The sequence below is a fragment of the Xiphias gladius genome, chromosome 24 (genome assembly GCF_016859285.1).
Source record: "Xiphias gladius isolate SHS-SW01 ecotype Sanya breed wild chromosome 24, ASM1685928v1, whole genome shotgun sequence".
NCBI classification, from domain to species: Eukaryota; Metazoa; Chordata; class Actinopteri; order Istiophoriformes; family Xiphiidae; genus Xiphias; species Xiphias gladius.
Window position 1 is genome coordinate 19,043,734 of NC_053423.1, and position 14,468 is coordinate 19,058,201.

Sequence of the window (14,468 nt, forward strand, 5' to 3'; positions counted from 1 at the left end):
AGAATTAAAACTTTTAGGACTCGTAATTTAATTGTAAAATCAGTTCTGAATTTACATACAGCCAGTAATAGACAGCAATAATTAGAATAACATGAGCTAGTGGGAAATGAGAGACATTTTTTTGTGGCGGTGCAGAGTCCATGGACTTACAATGACCAACCCTGGAAGAAATAAAAGCAGGTATGACTTTCTTTGCAGGTGAAAGGAAAAGCCAGGTCTTGGTGAGGACTCTTACCTTTAGAGAACATGATGGCCCCACTTTATTTAGTTGAGTGCCTAATGACAGGTCTGAATTTTGATCACATCTAGTTACAAACTTAAGGTACTCTGTGGAATGCTATGGAGTATTGTTTTTACAATGTTTTTGAGTCCATTTTGTTTGTATAACGCAAAAGTATACAGGCACAATTTTTTTTCCCACCTGTGTAGGGGAAGACTCACCCTACAATGCCTCTGATTGGCTTGGTTGGTAAGGTTCAGGCATGAGGAGTGGTGAGATGGTTAGGGTTAGAAGAAAATGTCAGGGTCAGAGCAAATCAGAGGCAACCAACTCGAGTTGAAAAGAACAACAACGCATGATACACATGCATTCTTGCCTACGTAGCAGGAGTCAATCTGTCGTCGGTGTCACATCATTCCGCTGATCAATGGTTTCCTATCTTTCCAGGGAAATGCAGCTGTGTCATCAGCATAGCAGGGAAACTTTAATTCAGGTCTGTCCATAATATGGCACAAAAGTAGCACAAACAAGGAGAATAGTAAGTGACCGGGGATGGACCCCTCGAGAACTCTACAAGGGAGTGGGTCAGTTAAAAAGGAGGTTTCTAGGAGGGAGAAGGGCCTGTTTGACAGGGCTGAGCAAGGTCTGAGTTAGGGTGTGGATGGACGGGTCAACAAAACTCAGACTTTGACACAGGAGACCATTGTTCATTTCCAGTTTCCTACCACTAGTCAACATGTTTTTTTAAAGCATGACCACAATTGTCCCCTAACCTTAACCAAGTGTTTATTATTGTAACCATGACAACGAAGGTCTCCTTAAGGTCTCCTTAACAAAGTAATAATCCGAACCAGAACTATGGTGTTCCCCTAAACTTAACAAAGGACTTTATTTACCCAAAATGGTATAATTCCCTAAACCTAACCAAGTCATTTTGTGCTTAAACCTAACCAAATCTTAACCATAGTTTTGTCACATCATTAAAAACCATATATTTCAACAGTGATTTGAAACGGTTTTGGAAGGCACAGACAATGATGTGCCACATTGCTAATAAAGGCTTTACATCAGAAGACGCTTCTATGCGTTGTTCTGGCGGGCACAGACAAGCGTGTTTTGTAGTTTTCCTTGTAGGACTTATGTTGCGGAGAAAAGCATTATAGCGCTGTAGCAGCAGCAGCATTACGAGTGAAAACCTCAAAAGTGAATTCGGTCTCATTATGGTCTTCATGAAGGTGATTCACAGAGGGAGATAATGCTTATTAGATGACTCTCAGAAAGACATTTGTGCACTGCCAGAAATAATGCTTCATTTATCATGAGGATTTCAGAAATGATTTATTTTATGCCCTTCCAGTTGCTGTATAGTTCCACTATGAAAATCTTATACAGGCGTGAAAACAAATGCAAAACACCGGGTGTATAGAAACAATATCTTTAATATGCTACATTGTGTAAATATAAAAGTATCGTCAAAATAGTCTCTCACATATAAATTCTTAACATCTCAAACACGTTTCAAAAAATAAACTACATAAAGAAACAGACTGTACAAAAGAAAAAGAAACTACAAAATGACAAAGATATTACTGACTCAGTAGTAAAATTTAAACAAGTTCCCGCCTTCTGGTTTTAGGTAACCCCAAAAGCACACAGATCTAGTTGCATTTTTATTCCAGTGCTAAGTGACAAAAATATTAACAATGCTAAAAAACTGTGCTCCTGTTTTGCTTGTTTTTGTTCTCCAGTGCTGAACATGAGGTACTGATGTCTGAATTAAGATTTGGATGAAGCTCGAGTTTACAAACATTTACAGTAAAGCTTTGTATGCAAGAAATATCTGAAACATTTGAATCTGGAAAAAAGCTGCATAACAATATGCTTCATGACTCAGAATTAAGTTTGAAAGAATAAAAGCCATTTTTCAGAGGACCATGTGTACATATTTAATTGTGATAATGTGATACTGTGATGTCTAAATTAGCTGTGAGAAGCAGCTGGATAACCAAGACATTACACAAATAAATGCTTTGTCTGAATCTCTTCCCTTCTTTCTGTTGTAAAAAGCAGTTGAATAATGATCCAAAAGTTATGCTTTACATTCATATTCTTCAATCGTAATTTTGGCAATTGCTTAACATAGTTTCAAGATACCTGATTTTTCCCTTTGTAATCATAAATAAATATAAAACAGTTGAGGAGCAGGAAGGTGGTTTGTGCTATCACTATGCCTTGTCTTTCATACATACTTCCACTCATTGTACACATGCATCCTGAAGCTCAAACACACCGTCACATAAAGTAAAACAGTACACAATATAACAAGTGAAGACTTTTTTCACAGGTTCATGCCATGTCATGTTCCCAAGTCATTTGTGGTTTTCCTAAGAGATCAAATCTCCTTGGAACTGTCAACATAGAAAAAAAACACTAACATCAAAAACAAACTATGATAAAACTAAATAAATATAGATGACTCAAATTAAAAAAAGTAATAAGTTAAAGCGCAAAAAACAAATACTTCTCTACCTGAGTGAAAAGAGTTTTAAATACTTCACAGCTTAGCAAGGCCCCCCTCTATTTTCTAAACTGAGTTTAGGGAGGAAGTGCAATCACTGAATACCCAGTCTTTGGAATGCTCTTCTTTTGGTGTTGCGCTCAGTGGATTATAAAAGTATGTGTTCCCTGTTATGCCACTCATGGACAAAATAGGGAATTTGATTTGGCGACATCTGTTTTCTTTGTTGATGGTTCGCTGTATGTTCATCTTTATATTTTCTCCTCTTGTAATTCCTTCTCACTGTGCCTCTGTCTTCACTGTTGGCCGTTTGTGGAGATGAACGACGCTGGCCCTCTCCTGGTAGGCCAGAGCAGGGCTGTGATGTGATGCAGGTACAACAGATTGGGCCACGGGCAACGCTGGTGCGTTGATAGCCGCTGTCAGAGCTTTCAGCAGTACGGTGGCCTCTTTCTGATCCTCCTTCCCCTCGCCTTCCATGTTACGAGCCAACCAACGCTCAACAGCTTCTTCCACCTGTGGCGAAGATGCTGTTTCTGTGAGCGTGTCAGCCTCTTGGCTTGCATCAAACCGCTCCACCATCTCTCTCATATGGATGTTGACAGGAGCGTTGGAGTTACCCAGGCAGGAGCTGCGCTGGTGGATGCGGAGGGAGAAGCGGTGGAAGAAAGCCTGGGCACAGAGCTGGCAGCGGTAGGGGCGGTCGTGGTTGCTGTGGAGGCGGCGGTGCAGTTTGAGATGGATGTATTGGGTGAACTTGGTGCTACATAGCTTGCACTGGTAAGGTTTTTCTCCAGAGTGGAGTCGCAGGTGTGTTTTCAAGTTGCTTGTGCTACTAAAGCGTTTGTGACACACCTGGAAAACATGAAAAGAAAAGGTCGAGGCTTCTGTGAGCAACATTCACAAGACTGATCATTAACACCTTAAGAAAACTGTGAAAATTGTGTTTAGGATTATTCTGGAAAAACAGTATGACGTAATTTTGATTTTATTAATAGTTTATTATTGGGGTTGACCATGTTACTCCAGTTCTCTGTGGTGCTTCAATATAACAAATGAGGGACTACTATTCTTTCTTTGTAAGACTGGTTCTGTCCAAAAAAATTCTCAACACTCACACCCAAAGAGTAGCAAACAAAAGCAAACAGATACTATAAGATGACAAGAAGAAAATCAAGTTGTGAGTTACCAGAAAGGTATTGAGTCTGAGAGGATTTAGGTGTATTGTTTATACAGTGTGTTTCTTTGTAGTCTCTGAATCTTGATTTTACATCAATGTCATAGTGAGATCAATATGAAGCTTGTAAAGAAAGGAGAAAACACACACCTAGGCCATGATTTACAACATACCTGACATTCATGTGGTTTCTCCCCTGTGTGGACCAGGTGATGTTTCTGGAGGTGGGCCAGCTGAGTGAAGCTCTTCTTACACAAGTTACACTGGAACGGTCTCTCACCACTGTGCACTCGGAGATGGACCTACAATTACACAGATCATACAAAGAAATGCAATGTGCATTGGTGTCAAATGGCAAATGATGAGAAGAATTTTTGGTGTCTAAAAATCAGAATAAATTAAAATAAATCAGAATTTGAAGTGAGAGGAATTGAACTGGTACCTTGAGATTTGAAAGCTGTCCGAAAGTCTTTGAGCAGATATTACATTCATACTTGATCTTTCCATTTTGCTTCTTCAGTGGATAGGGCAGGGATTTGTGGCCAGGACCGTTGCGTGGCGCTGTGTTGCTTTTGGTTGTAGTCAGGCTTAGGTTCATGGCCTCCTCACATCCAGAGGGTGACTGCTCCGGGGACGGACGATGGCTGTTGGGCTTGGGGAGAGGGGAGAGCTCTGGGGTGGCTGGGGCACCTCGTGGCGGTGACACATTTGGTGTTAGTTCTTTAAGACCTCCGTGTGGAGATGGCGGGTAGGGGAGGGATACTGGAAGTAGATTAGGTGAGCTGATAGGGGGGTATGGAAGTCCATCTGTGCCCAGGTAGCTGCTGTATCGGAGGGATCCTCTCGAGGGCATCATTCCAGGAAAGGGAGGGGAGTACGAGGGGAGGAGGAGGCGAGGATAGTGTGGGTTATAGGGGGGAAGAAGCTGGTAAGGGGGCTGGAGGGGTCTGGTCTGGGGGTAAAGAGGGTAAGATGAAACAAGCCCCTCCCTGTGCCCATAGAGGCCATGGAGATGAAGGGGGAGATTTCGGTGTGGAGATGGGAGCGCAGGGTGGTGATCTGTTAAGTATGGATGATTTAAACCCAAGCTGGGTTCTCGGTGTCCTGGCTGAGGGGAAGGAATGACCCCCCGTTCCTCTGGATCCCTGTTGCCTCTCTCCTCCTTCTCAACCTTTTTGCTGAAGTCCATGATATGGTCATCAGGCGTGTCAGGGGGAGTGTCTCTCTCCAACATTTCCACGTCGATCTTCTCCTCTCCTTCTTCATCCCTCTCTTCTTTCACCTCGTCCTTTGTTCTTTCTTTAAGCCATGTCTGCTGAGGTAGGTGCTTGGTGTATTCTGGCTTTTGGTCTTCATCAGCACCCATGTATTCTGTGAGAGAGAAAATTAAATTGTATTGAGTATTGTCACAGATTTTAATGGGTATATAATGGCATCTTACAGAACTAAATATGGATTTACATATTTTTGTGGAGATGCTCACTATAATGTCTATTTAATTCCTAAATTCAATAAGTTAAAATGCCTCACACACTTGGACAGGCATCCACCCACAGAAGGCACTCCCTCTTATGGTAAATGATAGTAGTTTCAGTTTTCACTTGAAATGTAAATCATACATTATGGGTTTCTATTTGTCAATCACAGTAGTGATCTGGGTGTGGGAGAATGGGTTCGTGGTAAAGTGTGTGGGAGTCCATGTGTCATGTCATGTTTGAGCAGCTGTACAGCAAGATTCTGAGTTTCGTTATTTGAAACCTATTCTGAGTATAGGTGTCTTACCGCACTGGCCAAAAGAGAATGTGAAACATCTCTTCCTTTCTTCCTTCTCTTTTAAAGCCCCTCGCTCGCCTGGCCCTCAAATCTGTCACTAAATATTGTCTGTCAACTCCTGCAAGTGTTCATTGTGTGAGTTACATATAAGGTCTTTTAAAGAGCCACGGCACTATTTTGGCATGTTTTTAGCCTGTGTGTTTAAGCGCTGCCACAAAGCTTGGACAAGCGGCATCAAAGAATTAGGTGCTGAACTAGATTGCATTCACAATATATCAGAAAATCAAACCTGACGACAAAACAATGAGCATACCTGGACTTTGAAATAAAGGCAGGTTACTGCTTTTAAGATCCTTTCGGCTGATAAAACGTAATGACGCTGCCTTATCATTAGTCACCAACATGAATGCAGATGCATCTGGTGTATCCAGTTAGTATGAATCATCAAACTTTGTGGCAACAAAGCATCGTTTAAGATGATGAGGGTATGACTTTCCATTCTACTAATAGCTGAGGATATATGACTCACAAAGGTACTTTGACCAACCACTCTTCCCCTTACATTTCTCCACTACTTAAAATCTCATGTTATTCACCACATCTCGTGAAATGCTGAGATTTGTCTGGTCTGTTGTGTGGTGTGTGCATCCCCAAATATCTCACATAAATATTTGGCTCTCTAGGGTAAGCCAGGCAGGAAAAATTGGATCAAACTAACTATGTTTACTGTTGGTAAAAGATAACATGAAATAATGTGTGTCTATTCGCTTTGAAGTGAAAGAATTTTGCTGAAATAAACTATCATCTCGGGAAACAGACTTTGTGCTATGTGTTTATTCATGGCACAGATCTAAATCTGTCATTTTATCAGGTCTAGAAAGAACAAACTTTTGTGCTGTCCACATTGGTCACATCAAACCAGCTGATAATCAGCTCCTTTCACTCCTTCTCACTAACTCATCATTCAGCCGGATTAATGCAAGGTCACAGGGGAATGGAGTTCACCAAACATGGTGGTTGTTTTGTTTGTATACAAACAGCAAATCTGTTTTTAAGTCGGGTTTTATGTACCAGTCAGCCAAGGCACTGTACTTCCAACAACTATCACATTATAAACAACCAATCTAGTTTGCATACATGAGGTCTGTTCCTTCCTGTGCCTCAAGGTATGTGTCAATTTTGTCTACTTTTAGTTCTATAGATCCTGTGGGCAAGACCAATACATCTTCATCCACAAGTAGAGGAAGCTTCTATTCCCGACGCACTCACTCTGTTTGATGTCGTCCTGTTGGCTGCAGAGCCGCTGGGCGAACTCCTGGCTGTACCAGACCAGCAGCTCCTGTTTAGGCTCCACCGGCCGGATGGTGTAGAAGTAGATGTCCCGGCCGTTCTGGCACGCCACCAGGTTCTGTTCAGCCAGAGAGCGGGCTGGGTTGACGTAGCGCATCCAGTTGCTCCTGTGGACATCATAGCCATCCAGGAAGTTTTGAAGCTGGCCCCCGCTGTAAATCTGCAAAAGAAGAAATGAGAAAATGGGATTAAAACATGTTCACATATGGGATACTTGAATAGGACAGACCTATTGTAAAGCAACTGATTTGTATGTAACATGATGAATGTTCGTTGCTGCTTAAATTGTCTAATATAATTTAACCATTATATTATTTGACCATCCACTGCAATGTCCACATCCACCATTAATGATAGAATTTGATGCTATTATCCCTACAATTTGAAAAAAATAAAATCCCTTGCTGATTGAAATGCTGACTAACAGTCACATAAAATCCTCAAAATGATACATAGAAAAAAAAAAAAAAAGATTATAAAGAAAAAAGTCAAAATAATCACCTCTGCCATGTACATGTAATTATACTGTAGCTTCTTCAGTTATGGTATTTTGTTCCTTTGGTCTGCACCCTAGAGCTGTGCTCTTTGTATCCTGAGAGTTTCAGTCTTCTGTGTGTTTGTGCACGAGCGTCACTGTATTTGAGACGTTAGGCTTGGAGGCATGGCCCGCCCACAGACCACAGTCACTGCCTCTCTCGCTCTTCTCTTCTCACTTTTCTCTCTCTCTCTCTTTCTCACCTCCTGCTATTATTACTGTCTAGTATTTTAGTTCATGTTTTACATGCCTGTTGAACACTTTATTACGATCACTATTTTTTTTTAGAAAAGAAGTATGCATGTCCTTTCCGAAATCCAACAAGATGAAGGGGAAAATGTGACCTCCTGGAAGCCTGACAGACAGGTGCTGGCAGGCGGCCAAATGCACACACATGCAGGTATGCCTTTGACAGCACGTTGGCCCTCTGTTCACCTGTGTCATAAGGCTGATGAGATAATCACTCCAAGGGAGCGTCAGGCTTTCACTATTGAACCAGGGCAGGGTACACCCCTTGGGACAGGTTTACAGGAAATGAGGCCTGAAGGAAACGTAGGATGGCAGCAATAACTCCTTATGGGAATTGACTCAGCAGAATAGAAAATTTCCTGAGTGACCCAAACAAAATCTGGATGAGAAAGAGAACGTAAACAGGGGACTTGAAGAATAAAAGCGGGCGGAAAGAACACATTGTGTGAGAGTCTATGTGTGTGTATATCTAACAATAGTCCCTTCCTTTGTGTATGTGACACATGTTGCAAAGGACCTGAGTGCCGGTAAGACTCTGATGACTGTGTGAGAGTGAATCTAATGTTACGTGCCATCAGTGTTTGCAACTTCCTCTAAAATTTTGACCAAATCCCCTGTACACCACTGCAGTCTGTCTGAAAACATTTTTGTTTCTTTATTGACGTATGGACGTGGACTTGATGTGAAACTTCTGTATCTGAGCAACCGATGAATTTTTTTTTCTTTTTTATGAATAACAGAGGAAGATGAAAACAGGTCCCCGGTCACCCCTTGATTATTCCCAGGGTCATTTTCTAACATCTAGATTTGAGACTTTCCCTGCTTAACCGGTTCCTGAGCTGGGTTGTAGTTTTGATGCCTAAATGAGAATGTATGTAGTATCTGCACATGTATTGTGTATTTGCGTAGATACAGTATGTGCGTGTGTATATTTGTTTCCCTTACCCTCCAGAAGTATTTCCTGTTGGCCTGTTTGGGTACGTTGTCTTTGGTGTAGATGTCTCCTTGCAGGGGGCCAAATCGAGTCCCCTGAGGAATGTATTCTTTGCTGAACACGCCAGTCACCTGGAAAACAGGCCAAATATATCGTTAGGTTTAGAGTCTATTTCCCATCTTTCTCCTCTTTTATGTGGAATATTACACAGTAACCAAACACTCAGCCGTCATAGAAAATGTTAAAAGTCATCCTTCGTGTCACAAGAACTCAGAAAAGTTGATCTATCATTCAAGCAGTAATAAAAAGAATCATCTATATCTATAAATATATACATATAATACAGTGCAGTACTTGTGTTTGTCCATTGTTAATGTCTGGCAGGTTGTTGGCCTGAGTTGCAGTTGTTTTGGCTTTGCCACGTTGACCCAGACAGCTCTAGAGTCACGTTAAAACCCACAAGGTGACCCACTTTCTACACTAATGAGTTAAACGAATGAAGAGAATTAAACTTTCTCTGACTTACTCCACTGATCTCTGACCTGCTGTCCTCATAAACACCAGAGACAGAGATAAACACACACACACACACACAGAGGAAGCAGTGTCACCTGTTTTTTGTCTTGTGATCTTCATGACTGCTGCACTCTGAGCTCTCATTTATCAAGTGTTTTGAAATTCATAGAAGACAAAACTACACATTTGATTTGAAAGCCAAAAAGACAAAAGCATACAAAGCAATTTCAGATATAATTCTGATTCTGCTTGCTCTTTAGACAGGTTCTTTCAAAGCCTATGAGCCCTGATAACAAAATGTTATATCTTTAGATGTGGAAATAGGTCAGACCTTTGTCAACAACTGGATTCCCTGGGAAAGGTGTTTCAGAGCTTTCGCAAACATACGTATATTTTGAATTGTAAAAAAAGAAATGTGTATGGGATTTTTTTCTACCATGTGTGAGTATCTTGTTGTCTAGGGACATACAGTAAATGTATGTGATAACAAAGGAAGTTCCATTCCACATTTTCTTGAGTCATTTTTGACCTTTGAGGCCGTTTTTTTTTAGTGAGGTGGATAAGAACAGCTTTGGAAAAAACAACAAATCTATAGTGAAGAGCTACAGTATATGCAAATGTCCTCTTTGTTGTGCAGAACAGCTTTATGATTCACACTTGACAGAAAGTGCACAGGCTTGGGGTCAAACCCTTCGCAAAACACGCCCAAGCACACACATACGCCATCCGACAGCAACATCTGCGGAGCACATACAGCCTCGCTTTCTTGAGGAGCTTTGTGTTCAATCCTTCAATAACCCCCCCCCCCCCCCCACCCCCACCCCCCAGCCATAACCCTCCTTCCCCACCCCCCAGTCATAAACACACACTCTCTCTTCCTGCCATTGAGGAATTAAATTTTACTGACCCTCACAAAGATTTTCATGGTGTCCTGTATGACGGTCAACTCTTAAAAAACAAAAACAAGGCGACAAACCGCTGAAAACTTTGCATGATTGGATTTATCACACTATGAAGAGTGGAGTTGGCTTTTGTAAATGATGTATAAGCAGTTAATTAGAAGAACAACAGGTTACTGAGGGTGGCAGGGGTGTATGTGTGCGTGTGTGTCAAGCAGCCGTCGAGGCCAGTGAAGTGATTCCTGGATACGATGAACCAGTGTGACAGGGACATTGTGCTTCGCTGGCGTTGCGTGACTAACGAATTGCTGTGGCTGCTGGGCCGCCGCTGCTACTCAACCGCTCAGTACAGCCAGGTTTGGAGGAGAAGGTGGGAGGGGGGGGGTGTTGAGGAACGGAAGACAGGAGGGTGGGCGTTCTTAAATGCACCCACGCTATCACACTCCTGAACGCCCTCCTTTTCTCCACCCCTCCCCTAATCCCTCCTCTTTTCTGAATTCTCTCGAAATAGCTCGTGTGCCCGCCAGGTCGAAGCCTGATGCATGGCCGCCTGCCTGGCTGGCTGCCTGTCCCCGATGAAAGTTAATCATCTGGTTTTAACCTAAATCCCCCCCCACCCCCAACACACACACCCTCTTCTCCCCAGCTTCTCCCTCCCCATCCATCCCCTCCACTGCCTCTTTTTCCCCCCTCACCGGCACCCGCTGCTAACGCCCCATCTGCCACGTGTCCCCTCCTCCCTGGCACGCTTCGAGATAAAAATGACAAATTGGGAATCGTAGTCAAACAGGTGCTGAACGAGTATGGCAAGTGTGTTGATCAGTATAATGACATGCTTCCCATGTACAAAGACGAGGAAGCTGACAACATTCTCTGTTTTCATTCAGACTTTAGATCTGAGACATCTATCTACCATACACTCACCTGTGTGAAAAATACTTTCCCTCTGAGCCTTCCGAATAATTGTGTGAGCTGTGCGAGTTTACATTTGAGGGCACGTGCTGTGTGTATGTGAACCATACTACAAACCCACACCAAGGAGCGGCGGCGTTTCATGATCATCGTGGGAAATTAATTTCCCAGGTCTGGCAACAGTGAGTCAAGGAGAAAGATTAACATGAAACCATCTTTAGGACGGGAAACCACTCGATCGACATGAGCCACGTTGAGAAAAGCAGATTACTGGCAACCATGTGAGTTTGTGAGTGAGACTTGTTTTCGTGTTTCATTTTTTATCTGATATCTTAAGCGCTTAATGGTCTGCCAGTAAGTGTTTGTTGTTTGGGATATGAGATACAATCACATTAAAAAGACATCTTTAATATTGTGATTGGTTAGCAAGCACTGTTGCATTAGAGCACAAGCAAACTGCAAAATCAAGTCTGGCTGACTCAAGTGCGAGTGTGCAAAGTAACTGAAAGGTATGTTTGCTTGTAAACAAGGACTGAGGATTTGAAACTAGCCCTCAATGTGATTTAATCACCATTTTTTTTTTCTTATCTCACAATAGTAAATGCTGCAGAGGGGGAGGAGGAAGAGTATGAGTATGAGAGCTAGAGAAGAGGAAAGAGGACAGACAGTGTTACCTAGGTCAAGACTGAAAGAGGAAGGGGACAGCAGAGTCAACCGCATACATTTGTGTTGAGTGTTAAGAACGGCTTCCTGTGATGCTCTTCTCTTTAGCTACGGTACAAATTTCCTGCTAAAACCTTTCTTTGAGACTGCAGTGGTTTGCTGTCATTGACATGTCCGGGCAGATGCCGGATTTTATTGCACTGGGAGCCAAACAGCTGGCTGACTGATTCAGCTGCTCGGAAGACGGCATAGGAAGTAAAGCGGATAGGCAAATTTAAATGGAAAAAAAAAAGGAGGGAAGCGTTGATGCAATTAGATCACCGGTGAAAGTCCCGCTGATCCCTGATATCCTACCCCTGTGTGTGATTGTGTGTGTGTGTGTGTGTGTGTGTTTATGTCTTGAGAGTGCCTGCATGCATTTTTATATGTGTGAAAAAGAGATGTAATGAAGCTGAACAATGGCTTGAACATTCCTGTGACATAATGGAAGTTAAGGTGGCCAGAAGACATAAAAAGGCCCCTGACCTCAAGCTGCCAGTGGCCTCATGTCCACTCTCCCCCATTCACTCACACACACACACACACACAGCCTGTGCGCTGTACTGTATTTGTGAGGAACTCTTTAGTCAGCAGATCTTTTGTTCCAAGTCACCCAATGCAGATGGCCCAACAGAATGTTACGTAACACAGAATTATTATTTTGAAGTATAAAGCTCTAATCTCACAAAACTGGCTCTCCCAAAACACCATCAGGAAGAGAGACTAAGTTAAAGTAGCCTGAAAGTAAGTTTGTGGGTAAATGATGTGCTGTGTTTATGATCTGTAACATCAGTGGTTTGCTTGGTTGCCGCTACTGCTGTATATTGATTGTATTGTATTTGAATCTACACATTACATTTACAAGGAAGTGTCAAGAGTAAGACATTCAATCTCTCAATGGATAAACAATTTGAAAGAACCAAATTACTCTTACCTCATTGTCTGTGCCGTATTCGAAAGTGAGATTTCGTGGGATGGAGGTCATGGCTTTGGGCAAGCTGAAACTGGGGTCCGACACCTGGTCTGGCACAATGTAGGTGCAGTTGAGGGCGAAGTCCACCTCCCTCCACCCGCTCATGTCTCCTGCTGTGCTATCCAGCTTCATCTTGACAATATAGAATAAACTGTAGGTGACGTATTCAAGGTTAAGACCTTTGGTTTGGTTTTGTTCTGTTTGGTTTAGGTCGCTTTGGTATTAAAGTACTTTGGTTTGGTTGGGATAGGTCCCTTGTCTTAGGTATGTTGGTTGAAGCTCAAAATCTGAAAAAGAAAGGTAGGAGGAATGAGAAAGGAATTTTAGTGCAAAAAAAAAACCAAAAACAATTATCATGTTATTGAGATATTATTATTATTTCGGTAAAGTACATATTTTGAGAGAAAGAAAACATTCAGTACATCAAGAAAGAATCTTGTAGTCTATTTATGTGACCTAGCTTTTTTAAAGTGGCAGTAGATGAGCTCTTAACATCTTTACCCACTGAAAACTGACAATACGACATAGAAGTTATACAATAGTTTGACCTGATGTTCAATACAAATAATATCTGTATCCAAAATCATCTACATCTCTGATTGTGTAACCTAAAAAAATCGCCAGAGCATTTCCAAGACTCACTTTTATTTTGTAATGCCTAGTGGCAGTCATTCATTATTCAAGCAGCCGCTTCCATTCATGAAGAACCATGAAGTTCATTGACACTGTTGGCCATTCATTTTAACCAGCTATTTCTTAAGAGGCTAATAGGTCATCCGGTCCTTTTCTGCTCAATGTATCATTTATCCATCTTTTAAACTATCCAAGGATATTTTTGCAAGCAAAGAAGAAATAAGACATGACTTACTTTCACACATTCATTCAGCTGTAGGATCCTCATTTCTTTGGCTATGTCATTCCTTAATTGTTTTTTATTTCTATATGCTCTCTCTTCTATCTCCAGGGTGTCTTCAGGGATTCCTCTCAGTTAGATCCTTTAGGTATCCGCTCTCCCCGTGGCCACTCTGTCACTGTCTCCAGAAACTCATGAGCCTGGATTGCGCCAAGCTTTTTTAGCTCAACGCCCTGGCCAATCACCAGCCACTGTGGTCATGTGATTGAGCCATCTGACACACAACTGTTGGTTTTGGACAACAACATCAGTGACGTTGTACCCTCGGCCAGCAAGTGCTGTTGTGATGAATGCTTACACATATACATACACACATGCATGCACACACAAAGAAGACATGTTAATGAATGAATAAAGGAAGAGCAGATGGCTGGCCTGTTGCCACTGAAAAACACACTCATATATTTTTGCTTGGTTTGGCACTTAATGAGCAATCTGCTGCCACTGTATCTCCTTGACCTACATCTCACTGTAGAACGTCTTTAACTGAGACCCCTAAGACCCCGCTCACACACATAAACACACAGACAGACACAAACACACACGGCACCAAATAAACCCTAGACCCACACAAAAGCCCACGAGCACAATTTTTAATAATATGTTTTGAATTTAATAAAATCTGGAAAATTTTTCACATCTTTTTCTCTGATTCTCACACACAACACGTAAAGTAAAAATTATTAAAATTTTCTTCCTCTCTTTTAAACACACAGATACATGCCCTCTGCTGATCGGTGCTCATTCATAGGTGCGGATGTAGGGCAGGTCATCCCAGCACGCAAGGAAGAGACTTA

The 14,468-nt window shown here is 42.0% G+C and overlaps 1 protein-coding gene across 2 annotated transcripts; it reads right to left on the reverse strand.

Annotated features, from left to right (window-relative positions):
• Window positions 1–1,681: 1,681 nt before the first annotated feature.
• On the reverse strand, window positions 1,682–12,890 carry prdm1b (PR domain containing 1b, with ZNF domain). 2 transcript variants are annotated; one of them, XM_040121972.1, is made up of 6 exons: window positions 12,720–12,890; window positions 8,768–8,887; window positions 6,958–7,198; window positions 4,358–5,286; window positions 4,089–4,217; window positions 1,682–3,593 (listed from the first exon to the last, which is right to left on the reverse strand). In XM_040121972.1, exons 1-6 carry the CDS (start codon window positions 12,888–12,890, stop codon window positions 3,018–3,020), a joined length of 2,166 nt encoding a protein of 721 aa, XP_039977906.1. In that variant the 3' UTR covers window positions 1,682–3,017. The 2 variants fall into 2 exon arrangements, with proteins under 2 accessions (XP_039977906.1, XP_039977907.1); XM_040121973.1 differs by lacking the exons at window positions 8,768–8,887; window positions 12,720–12,890 and adding an exon at window positions 7,540–7,637.
• Between the last annotated feature and the right edge of the window lie 1,578 nt (window positions 12,891–14,468).